This window comes from Monodon monoceros, unplaced genomic scaffold (assembly GCF_005190385.1).
Source record: "Monodon monoceros isolate NGI ecotype Baffin Bay Population unplaced genomic scaffold, NGI_Narwhal_1 Super_Scaffold_14, whole genome shotgun sequence".
Taxonomy (NCBI): domain Eukaryota; kingdom Metazoa; phylum Chordata; class Mammalia; order Artiodactyla; family Monodontidae; genus Monodon; species Monodon monoceros.
In genome coordinates this window covers 21,271,702-21,298,927 of record NW_021703770.1, presented here as the reverse complement: position 1 = coordinate 21,298,927, position 27,226 = coordinate 21,271,702, and the positions used below count along the sequence as shown (strand labels likewise).

General features: G+C 36.3%; 1 protein-coding gene across 4 annotated transcripts in view; it reads right to left on the bottom strand.

Annotated features, from left to right (window-relative positions):
* Positions 1 to 220: 220 nt before the first annotated feature.
* Positions 221 to 27,226, bottom strand: part of TRPS1 (transcriptional repressor GATA binding 1) — a 255,646-nt gene continuing 228,640 nt past the window's right edge. For all 4 annotated transcript variants that reach the window (XM_029223278.1, XM_029223280.1, XM_029223281.1 and 1 more), the window contains 2 exons: positions 9,271 to 9,393; positions 221 to 6,304 (listed from right to left, as the gene is read on the bottom strand). In XM_029223278.1, coding sequence (XP_029079111.1) covers positions 5,243 to 6,304; positions 9,271 to 9,393 — 1,185 coding nt within the window. In that variant the 3' untranslated portion in view covers positions 221 to 5,242. The remainder of the gene's footprint in view (positions 6,305 to 9,270; positions 9,394 to 27,226) is intronic.

Here is a 27,226-nt window from a genome sequence, read left to right as displayed (position 1 = left end):
TGTTTCCCATCCCATCCCACCCCCCCAAATTATTCATGTTGTCACCCAAAGGAATTTGGCATTTCTTATTGTGATATTTGCCCTCTTGGTAGCCATTAAGAAACTATGGTTTTATCAGCCTTGTAATAGTTTTGCCTCTTCATAGTCAACGCTATAGGCTGCCTAATTATGATATTTACAGCTCATATTTAATAAAAATGACCCCAACCTTTCCTGGCCCTTGGGAACTGAGAGTTTAAATAAGCCCCTTGGCCATATAATAATACTTGGCACTCCCATGGTGCCTTTCAACCAAGGATCTCAAAGTGCTTTACAAACAAGTACTACATTACCATTATTATTATTATTATTATTAATATTATTATTATTAATATATTTTTTTTCCATTTTACAGGTGAGGAACCTGAGGCACAAAAAGAAAAAAGTGATTTGTTGCAGGTCATACAATTAAAAAAAAACCAGGGGTAAAAATCAGTATACAGTTTTGGGACTCATGGGTCTTGAGGGACCATTTTCTCTGATGAAGAAAGGCTAAACGTTATTTCCTTGTAAAGTTACTCCTGCTTTTCTCTGGTGTAGGACAGAGTGAAGCTTCTAGCTCTACTTTTCAAGAGAACAACATGTGAGCATACATTATCCAGTTTCCATGTGCGGACCAATGTTGAATTTCACATTTTCTTCATCCCTGACTTGACACACTTCAACCTAGCATCTTCCATAGGTCCTAATTACTGCAGATAACTGTTGATGCTTTCTAAACCATTGACCGCTAGCAGGAACACGTGGGTCCACTGTCTATGAAACGCTAACTGAAAACCAAAAGGAAGTGCACTGCAAAGAAGCCATGCCTTCTGCCCTTGGCCAAGTCTTTCTTTGGGAAAATAACACAGCCCTTCCAAGTCCCGGTGCATGTCTTTCTATCCTCTTCTCATTTACAGTTGCCTGCTAATAGAATTCCACTTAGTAGTACCTACCTTTGGTTAGCATCTTTAGTCTCATATTCAGGTTGGATTTCAATTCCTCCATTTTCTCCTGTGATCTAGGACAGTCAGCAAGCTTTCACCTACTCACTCACCAAAGATGCCTTGCATTTTTTTTTGTCATGGCTCTCAACCCAAACACAGGAAGCTGTGAGCTCAAAGTAAACTTTAGGCAAAAAGCTGGCATATGGCACAGAAGCTGACCACCAGCTTCTTCATGCTTCCACTGCGGGTTGTCATCTTCTCTCTCTAGAATTGTGTTCATGTTCACTTACTAAACAGGCAGGCAATTCAGAGGTCTTAAGACAGGTCACCTGGTGATGTTTCGTTGCCACACAGGAGGAGGCTAATCATTATTTTGGTAGCAGTACTGATACTCTTCAATTAATTAAGAAAAACATATATCCTCAGGCATTTTAAAAAACATATACATTTAATATTTTTGGAGCTGTATTTGCATTGGATCATCATAGATTATGTGCACATGTGCAATCATAAACATAATGTGCTACCACAGGCTTCAACAAAGAGCTGTTAAGATAATCACTTTTTTTCTTCTTCTCATTAATGTTACCTTAGAAAAAATCCCCATGCTTGCTTTCTAAAAACTACCTTTACTAAAAGAGAACAGTTTAGAAGAAAACATCACTATCTTAAAAGTTGATTTTTTAAAAGAACATCTCAATAAGTCATATAGAAAGAATGGGCACACTCTTTTCCTTTTGAACTACAGAGTTAACGTGTTAACCGTGAGAGCTCCATCCTTTTCTCATATACTTAAGAGTACTGAGTAGTGTCTGTCAGTCCACAATCTTCTGAGGTGGGCTGGCTCTTTATGATTTTTCTATCCCAAACAACAATATGAATATATGGGTGAGAGATGAAGAGAGAAAGAGTGAGAAAAAGGAGAATGAGAATGCATGAGCTGGTTTTGGCCTAAAGTTTGATCCAAAGCCCAATTCAGAATATGGACATGCACTTTTAAAAGACTTACAGTTTTTAAATGACATATAATTTTAGCTGGCGTATAGTTTTTATCATAGGGAAAGCCTTTTCTAAGAGGGAAAATTCCTAAGTCATTTTGAAAGTCCTCAAAAAAAAAAAAATGTTAAGTACCTAAATAGCTCATTTAAAATCATAATTTAAGACAAAATGATTCCGAAATCTTAAACCCAAATAAAAATAAAGACACTAACCGATCAGTTTTGTAATATATTTTGAGAGCTGGAACGAAGGCTTTCATAAGCCAAAAAAATAAGAGGTATTTTAGTGTTGTGATAAATTTTCATCTTTTTTAATAGCCCAACCTCTTCCCCATCAAAATATGGGAAAAAATAAAATAATCAATAATAAAGGAATACGGAATAAGATCTATTGTGTCAATGCTATCTAAGAATATTCTACCAAAAGTAGACTGACCATAAATATTCCAAGAACAGTGATATGTATTTCCATTGCTAACCGTTACTACTTGTCTGTCTGAGAAAAATAAAAACAAAAACAGGTTAAAAAAAAGACATATATACCAAAAAAGAACAACCTGTTTGTGTCTGAGAAACTGGAGAAACACACTGGAGAAACTGCTTAAGGGGTAGTTTTGCCCAAAAAGTAGTACCTGTACTACTACCCAAGTTGACCAAACTTCGGGTATTTTCTGATTTGAGCAGTCCACATATCATGTTACTTGCAGATTGCCACAGTGCATTTTGTTTCTAGTCCTTTCACTAAAAAAATTAAATATAGTTTTGTTGTTTGGGAAATCTCCTCGTTTAGATCTTTAATTGTCACCTCTCCAATCTGCCTGTACATTTTGAGATGCATTTATCAAAATTCCTAAGAAAGATAAATGACATCACATGATTTGAATGTCCAAGCCCCTCATTCCAACTCTCTATCTCAGTTCATGTGAATTATATTAGAGCTACTTGACAGGTAAGATCGGAATAGGACCCTTTAAAAATGAAACTGAAGCAGAAGGCTTAGTCCTGATTTCTTTCTCTCTCTCTCTCTCTCTCTTTTCTTTTTTTTAAACATGAAAATGAAAATGCAAGAATGGAAATGACAACACAACATCAGACAGACATTTTTAACTTCATTCACTACAACAGTCACAAACTGGTTGAACTCTACCTGTCATCCATTTAAAGAAACGAAGACCTGGCACTGTGAAAAAGAAACAAAACCCAAACAAAACAAAACAATACAAAGCAACTGCGAATTAATGTAAAAATGGAGTGCAAATGCGACTACAGAATGCAATAAAAACATCAGTGCTGCAGGTTCCAGCAGCACTTATCAAAATAATTTCTGAAATGTGTCATCTGAAACATAGACAAAGCAATAAAAAGAGGATATATGTTTACCACTTTAAGCATAACAATGTGAGTTAAGAGCTTAAAAATTAAAAAAAAAAAGTACTTGGAATGAATAGTGCTACCCTTTTTTTCCTAAGTAGGCATAAAAATATTTTTATTTCCTTCTTGTTTGCCATACCATTATATCAAGAACTTTCATTTGTTTCATGTTACCGTTTACAACTTTAATGCACACACACACACACACACACACACACACACACAAAAGATATCTACCGCAATAGAAATAGTTGCTTCATTACCTTGTTTGCTACATTTGCAAATGTAAACAGCTAGGCAGAGCCAGAACTGACTCTAATGCATGATGGAATATCTTTGTTGCATACGTACACTGTAGAAAATAATTATTCAATATGTCAGGCACCATTATTTGAAATGTAATACATTAATATTTACTAGAAAAATAAGGTTTTTTTTTCCTATTTGTTCTCCCAACTTCTTTAATGAAATAAGTTAATCTGACAGTGCATCCAGTAGCTTGTAATATCTTCTACATCTCCGTGGCAAAAAATAAACTACTGGTTGGGACAATATAATGCAAATTATTAAAGTCAGTCCTTGTACATACATCTGTGTAGCAAGCATTGAGGCTCGACTAACAGCACCTTTAACCAATTATTTAATGTTCAGTTATTTAGCCCTATTTCCCTGAGCAGTTATGCTGAGGCTTTCCCTTCATGGATAGTTTTACAAAGCCTTATGTATTAAAAGTACTATGAAGAGCAAACTTCTAAGAATCCTATTTAATGCTACTTAACTAAACCTGTATAAATCTAATGAAGGGATTGATTGGTACATATACCAACTGTCAGTCTGTGGTAACGTAACTTTAGACGCTGCCTGACCACAAAGTTTGGAAATTATACTTAAACCAAAAGAAAATAAATAAATACAGCAGGTTACCTTGTGGAGAAATACCGTGTGTTCTAAACCAATGAAGCCCATGGTCTGAACTTTTGTATCCATCTAGTCTTTTGAACTGAAGGGATCCCTTTAGTTAGAACGTGCCAAGTGAGATTAGTGACCAAGAGGAAGCTTAAAAAACAAACCCAAACTGGTTCATCACAAACAAGAAAGAAAAGATCTGGCTAAAATAAAATTACTACGTAAGCACTGAGGACATTGTTTTTAAAAATGCATATATATTTGGACAAAATGAACCTAAATTGCAAACACGAGGACTATTTTTGAAAGGAGTATTTGAACATCTAAAGGACAAAAATATCAGAGAGGGTGTGCATGTGTATGTACAGGCAGGGCTGGCCAAAATCATTGTCACTTTTCCCGCTGCTCTCTCCCCAAGCCTAACCACAGCTCGCATTTCTAGGTCTAAATTCGAAACATGATCAATGAGAGGATTCTCATCCAGGAGGGTGCCATTTTCCTTTCACTGCCCTGGAGATTAGATTTCTCCTCATCTGCCTAGGATTTCAAGACACTTCGAAATTGAGGCAACAATTTATGGTTTTTGAACAAATGGGCCAAATGGCCAGCCCAATGCTGCTTTAGAATCATAATATGTAAACCCTTCCAAATTCTAGACAGCTTTGATCTCTTTCTTTACAAACATAATAATTATAGGATGGTGATACTTCTTATGGGTGGTTTCCATAGTACACATTCACCAAGATGGTTCTGACCCACTAGGTTCTAAACAGGACTATATACCATCTTCCATTTTTTTCTCACTGACCATTTGTCTCACTTTTTAATCTTGGTAACCTACTCATCAAAAGAAAGAATAATAAGAGAAGGGAATTTCATGTTGGATAAGGCAGGCTCTATGAAGTATTTTTTTTTTTAAATAGGTCTTCATAAGACATTACAAGCTATTGAATTCCCATCAAGAAAACCTATTTCTATTTAATTGTGCTAAGTGCTAAGGTTTTACTCTTTAGGTTTTCCATTTTTTTCCACTTGTGCATTGTTCCTATGCAGGCCCCTCTGGATATGAGTTGTGAAGTCATATTTGTCCGTGCAAAGATGCTGGCATATGCTGCACTGGAAAGGTCCACTGTCACCATGGCAACTCATATGCAAAGCATACATCACTTCATCCAGAAAGACAATGCCACAGTGCACACATTTTGTTGAAAGTTCATCTTGAGTACTTCTATCAACTTTCTCTGTTTTTACTCCATTCAAGGGACCTTCGTTTTTTACATTTGATGGTGCCTTCGTTTTCTCCTTGGAGGCACCGTTTGCAGTTGGCCCAGGTCTGGAATGCTTGATCGCCAAATCTAGAGGAATGTCATTGTCCGATCCAACAGCTGAAAAGTGAGGAGGCAGATTGAAGGTGGGGTAAGGCACATAGTTTTGGCAAGGATTTGGTAGGCCAGGCACGTGACTCAAGTAGTGCGGATTCCCAGGAACGGAGAGCTTATATTTACTCCAGAACCGCAGCCAATCAGCTTCACTCTGGAAGTCATTATGTACAAAGGGAAGTCCAAAAAGGGGGTATTGGTACTTTTCAATAGGGCTGCCTGGTGGTGAATAATTTGGGTGCTTCGCGGGTCTCATGTACTTTTCTATGGGACTGCCTCTCTCAGAACTTCCTTTCCCTTCAGATACGGATGAACTATTTCCTGGGTCTCCAGTACTTTCCTGAGGACTTTTTATCTGAATGTGCAAAGGTTGCATCCTTTTGTGAATATCCAGAGTTTGGCTGACCAAGACTGGCTGCTGAGCAGAATGGCTTTTAGTCAATGAACCCTGGGCTTCGTATTTACTCAGGCTGGGGAGCGGAATTTCTCGCTGGTGACCTTCAGTTAAGTGATCATCTGAGCGCCTCTCTAAGGGGCTGCCATTGGCTTGCTCTTCACTGCCGGCCCTCTGCTGTTTGTTGAGCTGCTCGGCCTGAAGTGCCTCTGGGTTAAGGCGCTTTCTTGTTCTTCTCCTAATAATCTGCTCACCGTTGTTTTGTTTAATGATGTTTAAAGGCCTGGGAGTCTGCGGGGAACACACACACAATACATAAAAGGAAAACATTAAAAAACACATTAAAATGCATTAACAATTCCTCACAAATATAAACCATGCTTAAGTTCAAAGCAAAGATAGGCTTTACGTTATAGATTTACTAAATCTCCTCCTTTTGCCCTAAGCAGGATCAGAGGAAGTAACCAAAGCACATTCTTTTACCCTAATTAAATCATGCCCATCTTTACAGGGAGGACTGAAAAACTTTAATCTACTTGGAAACAGCTTTTCCAAACTCAACAGATTTTGGAATTGCATTATTTCGTGATAAAACAGTGTTTAAAGTTACTTGAAGAAATGTGATTTTTCTGAAATATTCTCAACTTCTGAGTCATGTACCAAGATGTCAACATAGTAACATGGGAGATAGGTTTTGATGACAACTGTGGGAAAATGATACATGGCTACAGTCTGAATTGTGTCCCCCTCTCCCCACCCCTCCTACAATTCATAGGTTGAAGCTCTAACCCCAATGTGACTGTATCTGAAGATAAGGCCTTTAGGAGGTAAATATGGTTACATGAGGACACAGTGAGAAGGCAGCCTTCTACAAGCCAGGAAGAGAGCTCTCACCAGAACCCAGCCAGGATGGCACCCTAATCTCAGACTTCCGGCCTCCAGAGCCGTGTGAAAATAAATGTCTGCTGTTTAAGCCACCCAGTCTATGGTATTTTGTTATGCCAGCCCCAGCTGACTAAATATAGAATATTAAACATCAGAACATAAATAATCAAAGACAAACTGACAGAACTGTAAGGAAAGATATCAGGTAATCAAAGCCATTATCAGTGAGAGGCTTTTTAAAAAATCTCTCACTTTTTTTTTTCTTTAATTATATAAGTACTCACCATGAAAGATTTTACTTGTTAACAGGTGAAGCATTTGTTTTCTGTTGACAATCTAAATTTATTTGTAGGCTCGGTACAAATATCCTATCTGTCAGTCTACTCTGTGCTTAAATAGAATGCTGACTTTCCCTCAGCTTAAGTATTATCTGATTCGTATTTATGTACATGGTCAACAGGTGTTTATATTACATGACTCAAATCCATAGATAAGACTATAATAAAAACTTTACTTGCAGTAAGAGCTCTAATTTTGATTTATAAAATCAAGAGAATATGTTTAATAAATCAATGCATATTTACAGATGAAAAATTTAGGAGAATCTTTAAATGGGCTAAAATCTGATTTTTCTAAAAGATTACTGAAATCAAGAAGTAATCTCTACATAAAATATGAATATAAACAATATGTAACTCGTGAATTATACCTAGAAAGGAGGCACCTCAATGCAAGAGCGTACTTTTTATATGTTAAACAAAATACAAAACGTTTTGCAATGTTTTTATTGTCACAAAGATATTTTGAAGGAAAAAGGATAACACACTTGTTACTGACAATCAGATTATTCATTTCAGAATGAAAATGCCACATCCCCTTGGATATTCCCTGTTTATTTACTTTGTTCAGAATTTCAGGTTTATAAAGAGCTCATATTCATATTATAAAAATATGCAGTAGTTAATCTCTGTCTTCTAAAGAAATCTGAAATATGCATTAATACCTTTTTTAAACTTTCATAATTTTTGTGGCAGTCTTTGACATGAAATGTGAGTATAACCTTTATGTGTTTAAATCTGTGATTTTAAAAAACCTCAGAATTGAAAACATCTCATCTCTGGAGAGATGAATATTAAAGTAATTGTAAAAAAAAGTTTAGCTTATATTGCAGTTGTTAAATTACCATAACCTGGAAGAGCAGCAGTTTAATTAATTTTTGGCCTTTGACTGGCCTGAGTTCAATTAAAATTATTAATGTCAGTACCCATTGAATGGAAGCTTATTGTTGTGCTTAAGTGGTGAAGTTTAAGAAAAAGTAAGGTGATGGTGGGGTGTGTGTGTGTGTGTCAGGGGGTGGGGAATCCTTCTATTAGCTCCATGCTAATAACTAAGGTTTTTACAGTTTACTACCAATTAGCATTGTTGGCAGCATGCATTTTTTAAAAGAGTGCTTCCAACGGTCCACTTAGGAGGACATTTTGTCTAAAATTATATTCTCCGTAGCTGTGATCTATTCATTGGCCGGTGCTAAGAGCTGTGGTAAAATGCCAAACAAAATGAAAACGGCAGAGGGAAATAGATTTCTGCTTACTACATGGGGCATTCCTATTTTTAAAGGCAGCTCTGGTCAGCAGATAAACTATCTAAACTAAAAAAATATCCTCAAGAAGTCAAATGCATATAAAGATGGGAGATTTGTGAGTTTAAATTTTATTAGAGGATTTGGTTAGAAATAAGTGAGGTACCTCAGAGAGCCCTAGAAATTAGTCAGCTGGAGATCTTAAAACATAAAGCACTTTTGCATCTTGCTCTGCTGTGTGCTCTGCAAGCCCTCAGGTACCACTGGAAGCACTGTAGAGCGCTGGCATCCTGGGTCCCAGTTTAGAACCACTCTTCTGAACGGGTCCAACTTCCAGCCCCCAAAGCAGCCCAAATGACACTTGCAAATTCCAATTGTAAACTGGAAAATAAGCATTTTCCCCCTGCCCTAGATTTTATAATGAACATGGGAGAGAACCCCTTTTTATTTTAAAATTTGTATGTACTTCTGAATTTTTGAAGTTTCTCCTTTCTACCTAAATTAATTTCACTGAATTCTGATAACCACTTGTTCAACTATCTGTTATGTGACGTTCCCAGAAATCAATCATTTTCCTCTTTTATGTCAAAAGAAGCATAATGCATTACTAATGATCTCAAATGTATCTCCCCATAACATCTAAGGCCGGTCCACCATAAATCACATGTGCACTCAAAGCGACTGCATTAAACTCTGCAGGGGCAGGCACTGCAAGCCAGGGAATGGAACTTATCATGCCACAGACCAGGGTGCTTTATAAAGCTTTTCCTGAAACAGTCTAACAAGTTCTTACCGAGTGAAGCTTCTGGTAGAGGCCACACGCATTGCATACATATCCGCCATTTGCATTCTTTCGCCAGAGAGAGGTCTTTGTGGTCAAGCAATTGGCACAAAAAACACCCGAGCCTCTACGCCTCTGAAATGGGAAAAAAAAAAGACACAAGGTCAGAGGTGAGTCACATGATCAGTGGAGTTAGACCAAATCAACCCAGGAGTTTTGTCTTTAGACTAGCAACAATGACAGTATAAAACCACACTGCCCATAATGAGGTCAGGTTCAATTGTGTTTAATAGGCACCACTGATTTTCATTATAATTAACTGTACAGTGATGGATGAGGTGTGTGCAACACCAAAGGCCTTTCACAGAAACAGCTTTAACTTTTTGAACTTTGGGTTTTGTGCCTTTCATGATGGCTCCTAAATGCTGAACCCTAAAATATACCTTTTAAAAGTGTCAAAACAAAAGTCAAAAGACAGAGCCTGGCAATATGTTTAATATACTCTGGAAAGGGAGGAGCACAGGCTACCTGAGCTTTAAAATATAGTCAAGCTTGGAATAAATGAGGCATGTAAACCACTTACAATTAAACCTGATGTGTGTCTTTTTGGATGTCATTCATGTAACATAAGTATTAAGAGACTGTAAGACACTCAGTTCTAATTTTTGGTTTGCAATTGTAAAATCTGAAAGAGAACACACCCTCTCTCTCCCAAAGCTGAGAGGAATACTAGAAACTTCTGCCAACTAGAAGTACAGTATTACTAATGAGAATCCTTATGAGGGGCCTACTTAAGCCAGACAACATAGTCCCATCAATGGCTATTTATTTATTTTATTTGACTCAGACTTGGAAATCACAAGCATTTCTGAACACAAATTGATTTTAGTGGGCTGAATTCTCTAGTCACCAGATTCAAAAATAATCCAAGAATATTTGAAAGTAGATCATTAGTACTGTTTGTTCCATTCTTGCTATCAAGTAATGATTCCATTAAACTTCTCATTGAAACAAAAGTCAGGCTGTGTTTGTGGGCGCAAATACTAACAGGCAGGAAATGGAACTCTCTTGCTGAAAAAAAAAAAAAAAAAAAGAGCCTGAATTGCAACTCTGCTCTCCTTTCTCTAGGAAGTAAAGCCTTTAATGATAAAATATGCGTGTTAGATAAGGAGTGGAAAAAGTCTTGCTGGAGCCCAATTTTGTTGTAAATTTAAAATTACAAACACCATAAGTCAAAATTTCAGGGATTCATAAAATTTAGGCAATTTATTTAACTTGAGTCCATACTGTAGACGAGTGGTATCCCTGCCAAGAAAATACAATGGTTATAATTGTACTCTGATACATTTCAAATGGAAAGCTTTCTGCAGACATAATTTTGGCTTCAAGACTGGAACACTTTCTTGGCATTGAAAGGGCATTTGATTCATCGGGTGTTTCACAATGTATCACTAAAAAGACCTGGTGAGCAGCCAGTTCCCTATAGGGTAATTTTTCCATCCAGATGCAAGTGCTATCAGAGGCCCTCGTCAGCTAAACTAATTATGATCTTGCAATTGCTGATGCCTGCTCACTCTAACATTCAACATCCTCCATTAATCATCAATACAAAGAAAATGAATGAAACGTAAAGAAATGAGGACTGGTAAGCTGCATAGCCATAAAAGTCTGAAACGAGAGCAATAATTTAACAAGATTGGGGGAATGTTTTTAGTGAACACAAAGTCAGGCTAACAATTGTCCTTTTCAACCAAGAACACAATTTCATTAGTGTAGCAGGTTGGGCTACTTTAAGTGATGTAATATAAGCTAGGGTTTTTCACAAAGATAATCTCTGGCTCCCCTTTTTTCTTTACTCCCCCCACCCCAAATCAGGGCAGGAATGTATCATAAATTTCTCAGTCTCAATAAGAGCAGCACAAAAGTTGGGTGTTAGCCCTCAAAGTCCAAATTGGGACCTACTGCAAAAGTACAGACTGCCGTTTCCCCCAAATCAACGATCTATTAGAGGTTGTGTTTATCAAACACTCTGGGGGCCCCCTTTATCCGAGGTAAGTCGGGGAGTCTAGTTAGGTTATAATTGTGAAAATTCCCTGGGGCCATGCTGTCTTTTTTTCCGAGATCGAAATAACACGTTTTGCAAATAAACACCAGTTTGATCCGTGTAAAGGCAATGTAAATGTCCATTTGGAAACTGACCCACATATATGGCTGAGGCTCAAATCTGAATGTATAACCATTCACTGCAGCCTGCTTTTCTTTCCTTATGCCCTGGCTGCTTGACACAGCATGCCAAAGTGGGTGTAATCCTGGTTTCAGAGAACGCTTCAATCCTTGCTCAACTTTGTGCTTAATTCTCTTGCAGAGAAAATGCCCTTCATTAGTTCGAGGGAAAATCCTGAAATTACAGGACTGGTTTCCACAGGCGTATCTTGCTTTAAGCAGCACTTAGGCTCCAATAAAGGCTGGTATATTTTAGGTAAACCATATCTTATTTTAAATACATCAGGAGTCCTTTGGATTCACTTACTCGGAGTCAGTATGGCATGGGGGGGTTAATAATCAGATTTAGGAGTCAGACAGCTTGTACTCAAAACGTGTCTCTGTCTTGAGTTGCTGGGTGCAATTTTGGGCAAGTTACTTAACCTGGCAATGCTTAAATTTCCTCATCTTCAAAGTGTGAGCTGCTGTGAGTATTAATGTGGACAAATGGATGTAATAAAACAATGCCAGGTATGTAGCAGGCGCTCAAGTTAGCTATCCATCAAGGGGATTCAATTGTATTTCTTTTGTAAGAGAAAAATATTTTGTGGTTTCGTTTATATCTCCTTAATCTACTTATTGCACATTTTAGATATGCTTAAAGCATATAGTTGGGTATAATCACATGTATTTTATTTGTGCCAATCTTATCAAATATGAGAATGGAAAGTTGAGTCAGAGTGAAATGTCTAGGTGTTCACACCTAGAATTCAACAGGGGCCTGCTTGTGTGCGGGAGGAGAGTGGGAGGTAGGTGAGAAATATTTCACATAGTAAGTTACCTCCCATCTAAACAAATGTATCACTTTGGTGAGCACTGTAGAACCTTATGTTTGATGCACTTGGAATTACTGGAAGCAACAGAGAAGGTGGGAGAAGTGGGCAATATCCTTAGTTGTGTGAGCACAGAGTTGTAGACCGTGCCACATCTCTCTAAATCACACCGCAGATGAGAGCCCTGACCCACAGTGAGAACCTGGCTGGATGGAGTATGGCATTTATTCTGAAGTCACCAACATCCTTAGCCCAATCAAGTGCTGAGAAGCAGTCTGCTGGCGAAGGAAGCAGAATAGAAGTTTCCCCTGCTCCACTTTTTAACAATGAACTTGTTAAAGAGAAAGAAAGGCACTAAAGATCTTATTTCATTCATAGTTTATCAGGTATAACAGAGTTTTAAAATATTTTGTCATTCTCCTTTGTACTATGTTAAAGACAGAAATCATGTCTCTTAACAGTCATCAAATAGTCTAAGTAATAAGCACCTAGGACAGTGCTCTCTGTCTTGAGCAGCTAAACATTAATGAAGTTGAAAATAATCTCTCTTGCTATTATTTTTATCACTAGTCATCACTCCTGTTTTTGAAAAAAAAAGTTTTAAAAAAATATTCCTTTGAAATGTCTCCCATTTGGATTGACAAATCTATCTTCAGTTGGTCAGAGAGGGCTAATGAGGTTGTAGACAATAAAATCAAGAGAGTTAATTTTCCAGTCCTACATCCCACACTTATTTTTGAGAAATAGCTGAAGCCGGATACTTGCTATGTCCTGAGGATACAAGGTCAGGTAGAACAAAGCTGCAACTCTCCTGTATATGCATCACTAGAGTCACGCATTGCTGATGGTTCTATATGCGCGTGTGTATGTTTTAAATAATAAACTGTTTCTCCTTTTCCTACAGGCTGTTTTTAAGAGATGATAATAATTTGTACCTCCATGACTTTGTGCAGGAGAGAGGAGAATTGAGTGATATGGATAAGCACACTTCTGGGAGAGGAAATGATAGGAATAAGTAGTTAGTGGATAACACCGGTGGCATACTTGACAGGTGCTCCTTTCAGGCTGAAGGAAAGCTGTCCTTTACACATCCAAAGCTACACACAGTCATAGCATCCTCTGCCCCTGGCCTTCTCTAAGTGCACCTTCTGCTTCTATGTGGTTTCAACAGAGGGCAAGAGTGAAGGAAGGTCGGCCGAAAACCCAAACCTACCCGAAAGTCATCTCAACTGAAAATTTCTACAGAAGGAATTCTGGAATCAACAAGGAACTGATTGCTTTTAACTTCAAGTTTAAATAGTTTGCCCACTAACTTTTAGGTTGCATTTGTGTGGCCTTCATGTTATTTCTGTTGGCTGGTAACTTCCTGTGTGAAAAAGGATGGGCAGTGGTAGGAACAGTTAATTGCAAGGAATTCCGAGGCCAGCCCAGTGACTGGCCTCGCGAGGGCTTTTCAATTACTGAGAATTTTGGATCACTTGTTTCCTTTCCATGTTTCAAATGTATTATAACCACCATACTGATTTTCACAACAGCAATTTAGGTGATGAATTTGGACAATCATCCATGCCAGGATTTGAAACAGAAAATGACACACCCATCTTTTAATATAAGTACACTTTAAATCCAATGTAATGTTTTCCTTTGCCTGCTGTAGAGGACACCAAGAAGTGTAATGACTAACTAAAAAAACCTTTAGTCTTTAGGTTCACAGCTAACCACTGTACGGCATCACTATCATTAAATTTTTCTCAAAGCTTCTGATTGAAGTTTTGCTTCTATGCTGCTTAAATTCTCAGTCAGTTCCAGATCCCTCTGAGTTGAGCCCTGACACATATGTTGGTAAACGCAGATGTGTCTTTAGAGATGAATAAGAATGGGACAAAAAGTTTCAAACTGGTTCATCTGTTTTTATTGCTTATTTTATTTTATTATTTGAAGATCAGCCAAAAAGAAACATTTTAAGGTTTTCAAATTTCATTATTAACACAGAATTTATTCATTTGATTAATAAAAAGTAAATCTGATTGAATTATTAATTCAAGTGGCTTAACATTTAGAGACATGGATATTCATCTTCAAGATATTAAAAATCCCCACTAGTGGAGTTATTTGTGCAGAAATGATGCTTTATAACAGTTTTCTATGAATAAGAACCATACTGAAACCATGTAATTACATAACAAGCCTTGATAGGCAGAGCATTTACTCACATTTTTTATGGTTTTATATCTTAGCCATTTTAAATCAAATCAATCTGAAATTTGATATACATGCTGTTAGTCTGGAGGTACCTCAAGTATTTTTAACTCTTTAAATAATTTCTATGTTTATTCGATTATATCAAGAATCCTTTGAAAACTTCATTCTAGGGAAATGCACAGATGGCTATGATAGAACCTTCTGGTACAACTTTGCAGTAATAAAATTTCAGTGGTAAATTTAATTCAGTTCAGTTCTGGGAATAATTATTAAATGTCCACCATGTGCCTGACACTGTGCTAGAAGCTGGGGTTACAGTGATGTATATGGCAGACATGATCTGTAATCTCTCAGTTTCCAGTACCATCTGCTAAAAACTAACTACGTGTTGAGTTAACGTGATACAAACTGAGATCGTTCATAAGCATTGACAGTTTAATTCATGTAAATTATATGGAAACATTCCTGAGAAACCAAAGCATCTCCCACGAATAAATCTCATGTAAAGGCTGAAAGTTATCTAATAATCAGAGGGCTTACTCTCTGTGTTCCTTAATAAAAATAGGTAATAGTCTAGTCATTTCAGAAGCAAGATCCTTGCTTATTGTCCCATCAGTAATAATGTCCTATCAATAACTTTGCCCTATTAACCACCAACAGAGTTGATATAAACTAAATAATGTGTTCATGACTGTCATATATAATAGACGTTCAATAACTGTTGAATAAATGATAAATATTATTTTAGTCATTATCACTATTATTCACCACTAAGAGACATAGAAGGCCACTCTCCCCCAATTCCGCCCATTAAGGAATTAATTGACTATCGACTACACACCAATAGACCCTACAGAATATGAGGAATGCAGTACCTAAAACCACTTAAAACAGATGGTGGCTTGCAATGAACACCTTTAAATTAATAGCCAGAATTTTATCAGAAGCATGGGCTGGCCAATATTTTAGCAAGAGCAGGGAAAGAGCTCTGCCAACAAAAAGCAATAGATATTAATACCTTGGCTGCCTTTTGTTTCAAATAAAATCGTGAAGAATCAGTTGAAACAGCAAGACTATGCCTGCTTGAAAACAGCCCTCCGTGCCCTCAGATTTCTTGCCAGAAAACTGAAGAGACTCTACAAGGTTCAGCCAAGCATCCATCTTGTAATTACCTATCTCAGAGTTTGGAAACAAAACCTGTTTACCTGGCTTATTAAATTCACTTCCTCAACACACCAGCAAAGCTAATGGAGACCAGTGTAAACTAAACTGACATCCTTGGCTAGGAGCAATGGAACAACTTCTGTTCCAGGACATGAGGCAATTCATACTCTAGTAATCATACATTGTACCCAGGTACGAATGTGCCTAGGACCTTTCCACTGACTCGTCACCACATGGGAGTTGCCCAGTAAATCAGGACATGCTAAAACACATCAGCTCCATTTCTTCTGAGATGCAATTGGTGACTCGTGGAGTGCGACTGCAGAAAATAAGAGTTCCCAAGGTAAATCTCACGCTTTAAATTGTTCATATGGATTCTTCAAATCTTCAGATTTTAGAAATTTATCACACATATAACCCATTACATAGGTCTGAAGGACCCCCATCTCCATACTTTGACTTACCCCATATTTAGTAAATGAGTAAACATCTGATGTCACACACAAATTACGTAACAGACCAGGACTAGAAAAATCCAGATCTTTGGAGTTCTAAACCCATGCTGTTTCTATAACAGTGTTCTGCCTTTATAGCAATATGTATTTGGACAGCTGAAAATATGGTTGAAGATTTATGTCTACACTGTCTTTTTTCATTTCACGTGAAAGTCATTATTGTCAAAAGAACTGCTCATGTCTCTCACTGCTTCTATTTCTGCCACCACAGATCCATTTTCACCTTTCCTTTAGTAACAACAATGTCTGAGAGAGTTTCTACAGGGACCTTCTTCTATGCTAGTGCCAAAATCTGACACTGAAAAGGAAAAAAAAAGCGCTTTTTGGAGGCACAAACAACTTTAGCACCTCTTAAGTAAACCTCAGCATGAGAATACAAGCATTGGTTCTGTTTTAATAAATTCATTGCAAATTTTATTTAAACAGTATATTTAGCAAACATTTATTATGGGAATTCTTCACATTATAGAAAACTCTTGGTGATAGGGACTTTTCTAGAAAAAGCCTAAAGTTCAAAAGGTTCAGTTTCTAAGCGTTTAATTTAAGAAACAAATATAGGTACTTTATGTATTACCTAAGTAGGATTGGTTTTATGATAGTGATGGTGATATGGTCATTTTGAAAGAAACAGAAAATAACAATCAGTAATTCTTTTTGTATCAGCTAACAGATAATAGCTGGTCCATTCAGTGTTACCATCCCTCAAGGCATTTACATCTATATCAATGGTTCTTAACATTCTTCGAAGTCATAAACTCTTCTGATAAAATTTATGACACTCTCCCCAGATAATTTAAAAAAATATGTAAAGTATTTTACAAATAAACTTCAGGCTGTTCAAAAGAATGTCCTTCGCAAAATGTATCCAAAGATTTCACATGGGTCTGAGTGCCCATGGATCCCAAGGTTAAGAACTCCTGACATATGTTACCTCAGTTTAGATTCAAAATGAATTACCAGGGATTATTAGTCTCTCACTTTACTGGTGAGGTAAAAGACTGAGAATGGTTCTTTGACTTACCTAGTGTCAAAAAATACATCCTTGCCTCTAAGTCTAGGCAAAAGCACAAGACTTTTTCTAAAAACCACTTTTGAATCAATTATCTGGTAGAATTCTCTTGTTTGACTACTTTTTGTCCCTACTTTTTGTACTTATTAAAAATAATCACCATCATGCATCTAATATTTATCAAGTATTTATTTTGTGTAGGATAATATACTAAAGGCTTAGTTTCATTATCTGACATCTTCAAAACAATCCTAAGAGAGAGGAATTATTATTACTATTATTATTATTATTACTGTTATTCTATCCACTTTACAGATGAGAAAACTGAGGTTTTCAAATATTTTTCAATTGCTAAATAGTCAGGCTAAGATACAAACCCAGGTCTCCCTCACTTCAGAGCTACAGTTCTTAACCATGTTTCAGGCCATATTACTAAAGAAGTGATCGGGGAATTTTTACCAAAAATATTTCACCATAGTTTGGCTTTGAAGAACCCTTATCTCTTCAAACCACCCTATAACAGCTGATCAAATTATCCAAGTTTTGAGGTACCAGAAAGGAATGACTCATCCTTGATCAGATAGGGCAACGATCACTTTTGAAGTTGGTAGATACAGCCGAAGCCAGAGGAAGAGCACAGCGCTTGCCTGATGGAGGGGTAGTGGTGGGGAAGGGGGATGGGTGCAGTGCATGAGTTTTGATCCTGCTGTCTCAAAAAATAAGAATAAAATATATATGTGAAAAAAGCCTCTGTTTAAAAGCAGAAATTAGTGCATTGACTTAGTTCCTAAAAATGCTAGCATGAAAAGGCAGCCGTGAACCAGGGTCTCTTTTGCATTCACCATAACTAGAGATGGGGAAGGAAAAATGGTGCTAGGGTTTTGACAAGTTCTGTAAACACACATGTTCAGGTAACAATTGACTAGATTTACTTTATATATTTGTATGTTCCTTGGCAGAAACCTTTTGCAATGTGTGGTATCCTCATTATTCAAGATAAAGTGCTGCCAATTCTGAAAAATGAGGTCATTTTACCAAATTCCTCAGATTTGAATAATATAAAAATGTTTACAATTCTTTTCCCTTAAACATTTCCCCCATTATTAGATATAAAAGTACATGTTCTTCAGTGACCTATGGAGTCGACTTATACTTTTCATGTGCGATATAGTTTCCATTTCATTACATACCAGCAAGACTAAAATATGATTAACTCTACAAACATGTTTTACAGGCTATTGAGTTGAGATCAGATATTAAAACATAGTGTATAGTTTGCTCAGTAGAAAGATGGTAATTGCTGCTTATTTCCTCCTAACAACAACAACAGAACTTATGGAAATACAGTTAAATATACTGAAGTTTGAAAGAGTTAAGAACCATGTTAAAAATCTGCAAATGTGTCAACGAGAGACCCTGATACCAAATATGCAATTTGTACTAAATAACTAAATACTTTACAAGACTATATTGGGAATACTTCTTGTACTATTTCATTCTCTGTGACTTTTAAATACATGGGGTGGAACCTAAGGGAAACAAACCTAAACTTCATTTAATTTTTGATTCTATAAATAATTCTTTGAAAATGTTATCTCATTTTTTATTCAACTTTGTATTTTCTCAGGACCCATAAAATCAGGTACTTAAATACACCTTTCCAAGAGTTATAATAAGTACCTAGTACATTCTGTCACTGTTCAAATGAAAGATGTGTCTTTAAATAAGGATTCTGTGACTGTTATAGGTAAAACCCAGATCTAGCAGATAATTTCATTATTGAGGGTCTGGGCAGACAGGGAAATCTAAGCTGATTTTTAAAGTTTTAATGACATTATTTTAAAAAGACAACTTGGAATTATGCATTTCCTTAACAATAATGATGTAATTTTGTAATAACTGAAATCTTTCATGGGAAAACTGCTTCAATAACTCACACGGTCAATTACACAGGAAAGTACTGTAATCGGGCTGTCCTTCTGTAGCTCCCTGCCCTCCACCCCCATGGTCAAATAGCTCACGTACACGACTTCCTTTTCCATTACCAACTTGTCTGCAGTACCATCTGTAAAAACGAACACATACCTTGTGCTGCTCGTTTCTGCTTTTGCACGTCCATTAGTGGGACTGGCTGCAGCTGCTCAAGAAGAAAGCAAGGATTGTCTTTGCTTTTATACAGACGCAGATATTCCCCCTCCAGTACTGCCTTATCAGCGGCAGGCAATACATCGTCTTGGGTAGGGAACTGCACTTAAAAACCTTACTCGGACCTGCTTCTCTGTGCTATCTGGGGTTTGTTAATCACACTGTATCACGTACCAAAGAAAGAACTACTCTCTCTGGAGATGACCCCTCAGTCATTCCTATCAAAAGGAACAGTTAAAATCATTTCATACTTTGACATCTTGTACATGGAGCAGAATATAAGGAAACCAGTACTGAGGCCTGGCTGTACCTCCTGAGACACAAACCTCTTGGTGAGCGAGATTTTATGTCATGAGAGGGGCTCTGAAATTACAACAATGCAACGAACGTTTTTAAAACTTTATTTTCCCCTCCCTCATGTTTATATTCTTTTTCTGTTGGCATTATTTTTTCCCTGCGTGAACACTGTTAAAACTGTCCACGATCTCTGCAGAAGATGCAAATAAATTAAAGCAAGAAATGACCCCAAATTATTATTTTTTTACAGTGATTTGCCTACAAAAAATAACATTTCTCCCCAGTGACATGAATAATAATGGCAAAGAAAATGCCATCAATTACTAAGCTCTTAAAAATATTTGAAAAAAAGATTCATTGAGAAGCTGAAATTTAAAACACACAAAAGAAAAAACAAAAGAGATCCCCAAAATGGTTTAGTTGTTTTCCTGTGCTAATCCACACTTACAAGTTTAGCCCCAAATATATCAAAACTACTCTTCTTCATAAAATGTACTCTGTTGTCAGTGTTTAAGCTTAGCTTTTGGAACATTAGAATGCCAATTCTGCCTTAGAATTCAATTCATATATTGAATTGTCTTAAATCATCAAACAGCTCTGCTTTCTCAGCACTTAGGTACAGGAGAGAGAGCGCTGGATTCCAATTATTTATTGATACATATGCAAGTCACTCCCAAGGGACTGGGGACTTTTGAAGGAAGGGCCTTTTTTTTTTTTTTTCCTTTACTCTTTTATATTATCAGTGCATTGCACACAGTAGGCAGTTAATTAATGACAGTTTAATTGAATTGACCTCTATCAGAAGAGAGGATGCTCCTAATTTTAATAAACAGTCTGTTAAAATATGTGTGTATGTGTACATATACATACATGCTGTGATCAAAGTGTTACCACTTTAAATGTAGCTGTATTCATGAGATATAAATGGCAGCCATTATCACAGAAAATAGGACTCAAATTGAAAACAGTTTCAGTTTTGTGAAACATAAAAGAAAATTAATAAATTTTGCACCATATTTAAACGATGTATTATATGACAGGAGAGAAAAGGACTGAGCTTTGTTTGCTTGAGCTTCTGAGCAATTTTCAGAACGAGTAGAAGTGGTATATGTTGGTGTGTGTATGTGTGTATGCATGTACATATACATACAGATATACACATACACGTATATATGTGTATATATACACATATACACATATGAATCCACTGTCAGTACGAACACATGGTGAAGTGTCACTAGTTACTTTTATTTTCATTAAAGCAATATAATATTTTATAAGTGAAACTAAAATACCAATGATGTTGTTAGATTAAAAAAATTCCATGAGTTTCCTGGAGAGTTGAGAATAAATATAATTACTTGTACAAAAGACTGTGAAAAAAATTTTAAAAGGCAGTAAGAGTTCCCAGGCTAGGAGAGTGTCTTGTATGTCAGCCTAATAACTATTGATTTTATTAGGTGGAAAATAAGATATCAGTACTCTGTGATTTATTTTTATTACTATGTTAGAGTTCTCTCAATTCACATACACAATTAACAAATATAATTATGTATGAGAGAATAACGGATGCCATACTTAACATGTATCAGACACTCAGTGAGCATTAAATTCCTTCTCTCTCAATTTCAGAAGATACTAAGTATCAATAGATATCAGATTTTAGAAGATACTGAATAACTGAATAAGCTTTGGATGTGTATATATACACGCATAAAAAGTTCAATATCTGTAGCTACATATTTATGAATATGAGCAAAACATACACAAAGGACCTCATATTATTTTACAATATGAAAATAAGTATGAATAGTGATCCTAAAACTCTCACATATAGGTGACTGTCTTAAAGAAAGTTCATAACATTAATTATGCATTTAAAAAATAGAAATAGCTCTCTTCTCTCTCTTGACTTCTCTCTCTCCTTTCTGTTTTCACTGTGTTCCAAAAGACCTTTAAGGATTCATTACATAAAGCAGTTTGGTGGTGACTTAGTCACGTACGTGAGTTTCATGAGTCGGTCAAAGATACATATTTCTCATCCTAAAAGCTAAGTGGAAATTTGGGGAAGGAATCAGTGGCTGTTGGAATCTTCTAGAACATAAAGAAATGCACTGTAGGTCAAGTTCCCTTATGCATATTACTCATTCTAGATGAGTGTAGTGTTCTTTTCATATGGTGTGATCACATAGATTATATATGTTATCATAAAATATGACAATGTACATTTAATTCATGGATCACACAAAGTTGATTCACTTAGATTTATATAGATCAAGACTTAGAAATCTTTGGACAAGAAATAATTTTGGATAAATTTATGTCCGTAAACAACCATTTGGAATTTGACATCCTCTATTTTTATATATATATATATATATAAAATACATATAGAATATATTCACATATATAAATATAAACACATATAAATAAAATGTACACATATATAAAATATATTCACGTGCATACAAACATATACTGAAAATATGTATCTGTGTGAATACATGCACATATTTCCTTTTAAAAAAAAGTGGTTTCAAGGTCTTCCAGTTTAATGACTTAAAAAACTCAGGGACCGATGCTCTTATATTTTAAAATACCTGCTTTTAAAAATCAGAAAGTTATACTTCTTTCCCAAGTTAAAGGGTTATAACAGGCTAGAAGATAAAATATCTCTGATGAAAAAGTGTAATGGTGGGCTGCCCTGGTGGCACAGTGGTTGAGAATCTGCCTGCTAATGCAGGGGACACGGGTTCGAGCCCTGGTCTGGGAAGATCCCACATGCCGTGGAGCAACTAGGCCCGTGAGCCACAACTACTGAGCCTGCGCATCTGGAGCCTGTGCTCCGCAACAAGAGAGGCCACGACAGTGAGAGGCCCGCGCACCGCGATGAAGAGTGGCCCCCGCTTGCCACAACTAGAGAAAGCCCTTGCACAGAAACGAAGACCCAACACAGCCAAAAATAAAAATAAATAAATTAAAAGAAGGCTCAACATTAAAAAAAAAAAAAAGTGTAATGGCAGAATTAATAAATCAATGAAACTTAAGAAACCAGGAGATAGATTTCATGAAGAATTAATAATTTATGTATGATTAAAGGAATCTGTAGATATTACATGCTCCAAAAAGTTAAGTGGCTAGATCTGACCTAGGTCATCCCTCTTTTTCTACCTATTTCCCCAGATTTTATTATTTTATTAACTGTTATTATATATACAAATAGATACATACACACATATATACTTAGAATTTTATATATATATATTTTGTTGCTCATGTGTATATTTCTTTGGCAAAATAAAAATGGAAATAACCATCTTCCTTTAAATTCATCCCAAATGAAGGCAATAATTCAAAAATAAACACAGTGGACTGATTGGTACCAGACTAAAATTCAAAGCAATTCACATTTACCAAAAAGAAAAAAAAAAAGGTAAAGAAAAGTGTGCCTTAAACATAAAAGTCCTAACTTTTAAAGAAGAAAATCACCATTAGCAGAGGTTTAGCTAATTAGTCAATCTAATGCAGGGCTTTTATGTTTGTAGGTTTACAAATTTCAGAAAATGACCAAATTATTCCACTTATATCATTAACTTGACCCTTTCCAGGATTCGACCTTCCTAATAGATTTGTTTTATAAGATACGACATCTTGAACAGCTGTGCTATTCTTTCTCGAACTTGACTTTTTTTTTTTTTTTTTTAAAGCATGAAAATAGACTGATTTATACTAAGGCACGAGTATTCTTTGGTGATGGTGGGGGAAGGGAGGGATCAAAAATGGAAAAATAATGTGAGTTCCTGTATGAGCGTGTCATTTTGAAACTTAGAGAAGAACACTAAAGTAATACAAACACACACCTGTGGCCAGTTAAAGAAATAATGTAGAAAGAATTTGAAAGTATCACGGTGAATTGAATTCATTAATATAAGGAGGTATGATTATTAAAATAGAGAAACAATTCCTTTGAACGTTCAGATCTTCAAACTCCCACCACTGGGTGTATGCCATTATATACTCATTGCAAATTGTAATATGTTTAAAGTTGTTAAGAAGGCTCTCTGCAGGTTTTTACTTTTTAAAACTAAACATAAATCAGGATTAAGTTAGACATTTTCAGGGAAATTTTTTTTCTAAATTTCTTACAGGGCAAATAATTTGCAGGCACATTGGGAATTTTAATCTGTGCTAAAGATACCTCTGGACAGATACATTTAATGTAGCAACTAAATAGTTTGATTTAACTGGAATACTGATCTGACTCAGAATTTTCTTAATGATAAAAAGGAACACCGGATTTATGGAAGAAATATGGAGGGGCAAAACAAATGTTTAATAATCTCCGTTTCTACCCCTACTTAATTCTGTATCAAGTTTAACCTTCAGAGGTAGTTACATTTAAGTGTTATTTTCTACCTTGGCTCCAAATGGCATCTTGACTTAAAATTCAAGAAAGCACCTCAGACAAATAATAAATTGTTGCACAGTACTAAAAGCACATATGAAAGCTATTCTTAATTTCAATTACACCTTTAATACATTAATTATCTGTTTATCTGAGTACTGCTTCTGAAAGGTCCGCCATTGCCTACTGCATTCCAAGCACACTGTTCTTTTCACAAGAGGTGGAGGCATTTGAGAGGAAAAAAAAAAAAAAAAATCAGACAACTCTGTTTCCAGTGTCTCAGGGATAATTGTTACCTTTCTCCTTTCCAGCTTTAGAAGAAAGCAGTGTCTATTTTGCTCAGGGCAGTTGTTCAAGGCTCCTGCTGTCAGAATCTTTCCAACTTGAGTAGATTTAGGATTATTTAAAAATGATTATTATATCACACTAAGCCTGCTATTGTTGTTGATAATTGAGCATGCATAATTAATGTCCATACATAGCACAGTAATTAACCCAGGATATATGCATTCACGCTTACCTTTGTGTGTACGTATACACACACATATACATATTCTACATGGGTGATTCTAAATGGTTCATTCTGAGTTAAGAAAAATATTTAGACAAATCTGTGATGGGAATGTAATATTGAAAGTCTAAGGTATAATACAATTATTAAAAGTTTTGTCTTCTGTGTATAGTTCTTCAATTCATACTTCAAAACAAATTCTGAAAGCAATATTCACTTACAATAGAGGGGTTTCTGGAAGCTGATCCATTCTTTTGCTTTATTTTACTATGCAGTATGCTATTGTAATGTAATTCCTGACTATTAGTAGACAGGTTTTGCTTTAATAGTCTAAGAAAATAATTTACACCAGGTTATCGTAACATAACATTATGTTTCATAAAAAAAATGCCTTCATCACTTTATCACAAAAATCATTATTTTGAAAATATATTTTTCAGCTTGTAGTTTAAATGATCGGACATGCTTCTGTTACTAGAGAAATATATAATTTTTAACTTGGTGATAATGGTATAATTTTCTATTAGAACTCCAAATAAAATTCATTTTGGTCCCAGCCATAAACATTGGTTTCCTTTACCTTCCTTCTCAGTTGATTTAGATTTTCCTTAACAACCAACGCACAGCCTGTTCCACCCTTTTCTTTCTTTGAATTTTTATTGCCTGTTGAAATCTTCTTGGCTTGCAGAAGTCACAGAGAGGAAAGGAAAACTCACAATCTAAAATGCCTGATATTTAATCAATAAAGGAGGGGTTTTCTCCGTTAGGAATTTGCTTCTCTATAAACTCTGCCTCCTCTCCTCTTTTAGGAGAAGAAATGAAAACTCTCTGCTTCCCACGAAATCAAAGCCGTCAAGTCACTGCAACACCCTGAGGAGCTTGAGAAACATGCTCTTATTTACTAGTTCATTATAGATTATTCATCCCTTATTTGTGAATACAACTGCTAGGCACTTTCTATTATACAAGGATGACAAGGCCTCTGAATCTAAACTCATAATTCTACTTTCTAAGTTGCTCAGAGGTATATAGTCGACATTCATTATACTGGTTCTCTATCAGAATCAGAACCCCGCTGGCTGTAGCGCAGGAGCAGAATTCGGGGGGACCCTCCATGAGGACAGGTTCTGCCCCTTCATTACTAGATGGCAGTGGTTCCCAGGGAGTGCTTAGGGAACAGCTGGGATACTAGGGGTGTCAAGGCCCCTCAGCTCTGGGGACACAGGGCTGATGCTAGTCAGTCAGGATTGAAGTGTCCTGACCAGATGGAACAGCAGTGCCAGTTGTGTCACTTTAGTACAAATCAGATGTAACTAGCAACTCGCTGATGTGATCTCACGGCTCAGAAACTGGTGTTGATCATTATTCTAAAGACTTAAAACAATGTTCTCTCCAAAGTCAGCAAAACCTGAATAAATTGGCAGCTTCCTCAGGTGGTGGTTTTGAAAGCCTACACTCACTTGGTATAAGTTCTGGTATGTTTATTTATAAACGTCTTATTACTTCAAATTATCACCTCATGTAAGAAAAGTTCAGTGCCTTTGAAGTGTTTATAATTTTGAGGGGAGGTAAGGTAAATATACATGCAGCAATTAAGAGAATGATGCAGGAAAGGAGACACATCTCAATCCCAAGACTTACGATTCCTTTGCTTCTAAGTGCTACAACTAATGTAAAATGTGAAACACACTCAAACACTCTCTTTCTATCTCTCTCAGCTAAGGAGACCATGCAAGTATGTGGTGGACTTCAATAAGCTCTTAATCATTATTAATCACTGTATCTTTTAGTTTCTTTCAGTTGCTTGTGGCAGAAAACACAACCCAAACCAGATCAATATGAAGATAAACCTGACTCACGCAACTGAAAACTGGGAAAAACCCTGACTTTAGGCATAGTTTAACTAGGATTCATATGCTATCATGATATGTTGACTACAGTCTTACTCACGTAGATCTTGTCCCTGGATGGCAACATCACTGTTGCACGTTGAGAGCCATATTCTCAACTGAACAAGCAAGGGGGAAGCACTGAGTCCACTTTCCTGATGGCTCAACCCAGTCTCCTCAAATAGGGGCCTTGTTGGCCAAACTCAGGTCATGTCCCTGTCCCACTACAGCCAGGTGGGATATAGGATGAATGCTTGGATTGGTTTATTAGGTCTAGAGCAGTTTCTCTAATGTGAGTTACAAATCACCTGGTGATCTTATCAAAATGCAGATTTTTATTTAGTATGTCTGAAATGGGACCTGAGATTAGGCATTTCTAATAAGCTTCCTGTCTAAGTAACATGGATCTTAGCACACACTTCAGCCCTGAATCTGGGGCAAAATCAGCTTCATCTGAGCTAGATGAAATAAAAGTGAGGGAAGTGTGGATTCTCAAAAGAAAATTAAGGACTGTTACCAGAAGTAAGGCATTAAAAATGAGGTAAAAGATTAAAAAAATAAAACAACATGTTTCTTCTATAAATACACACGTGCGCGCGCGCACACGCGTACCCGATCATTTGCATGTTATTTATCCAGAAGGGAATTCTTTTAGTAAGTAGAGCCTCTATACTTAAGTAGAGTCCATACCGATCACATCTGAGTAGTCCATCCATGCCATCTAGTATTTTCTTTGGTGTGAATAATCCTTGAAAGAGTTCATCATTATCTACACTTCTCATGTAACTGTTGTGAC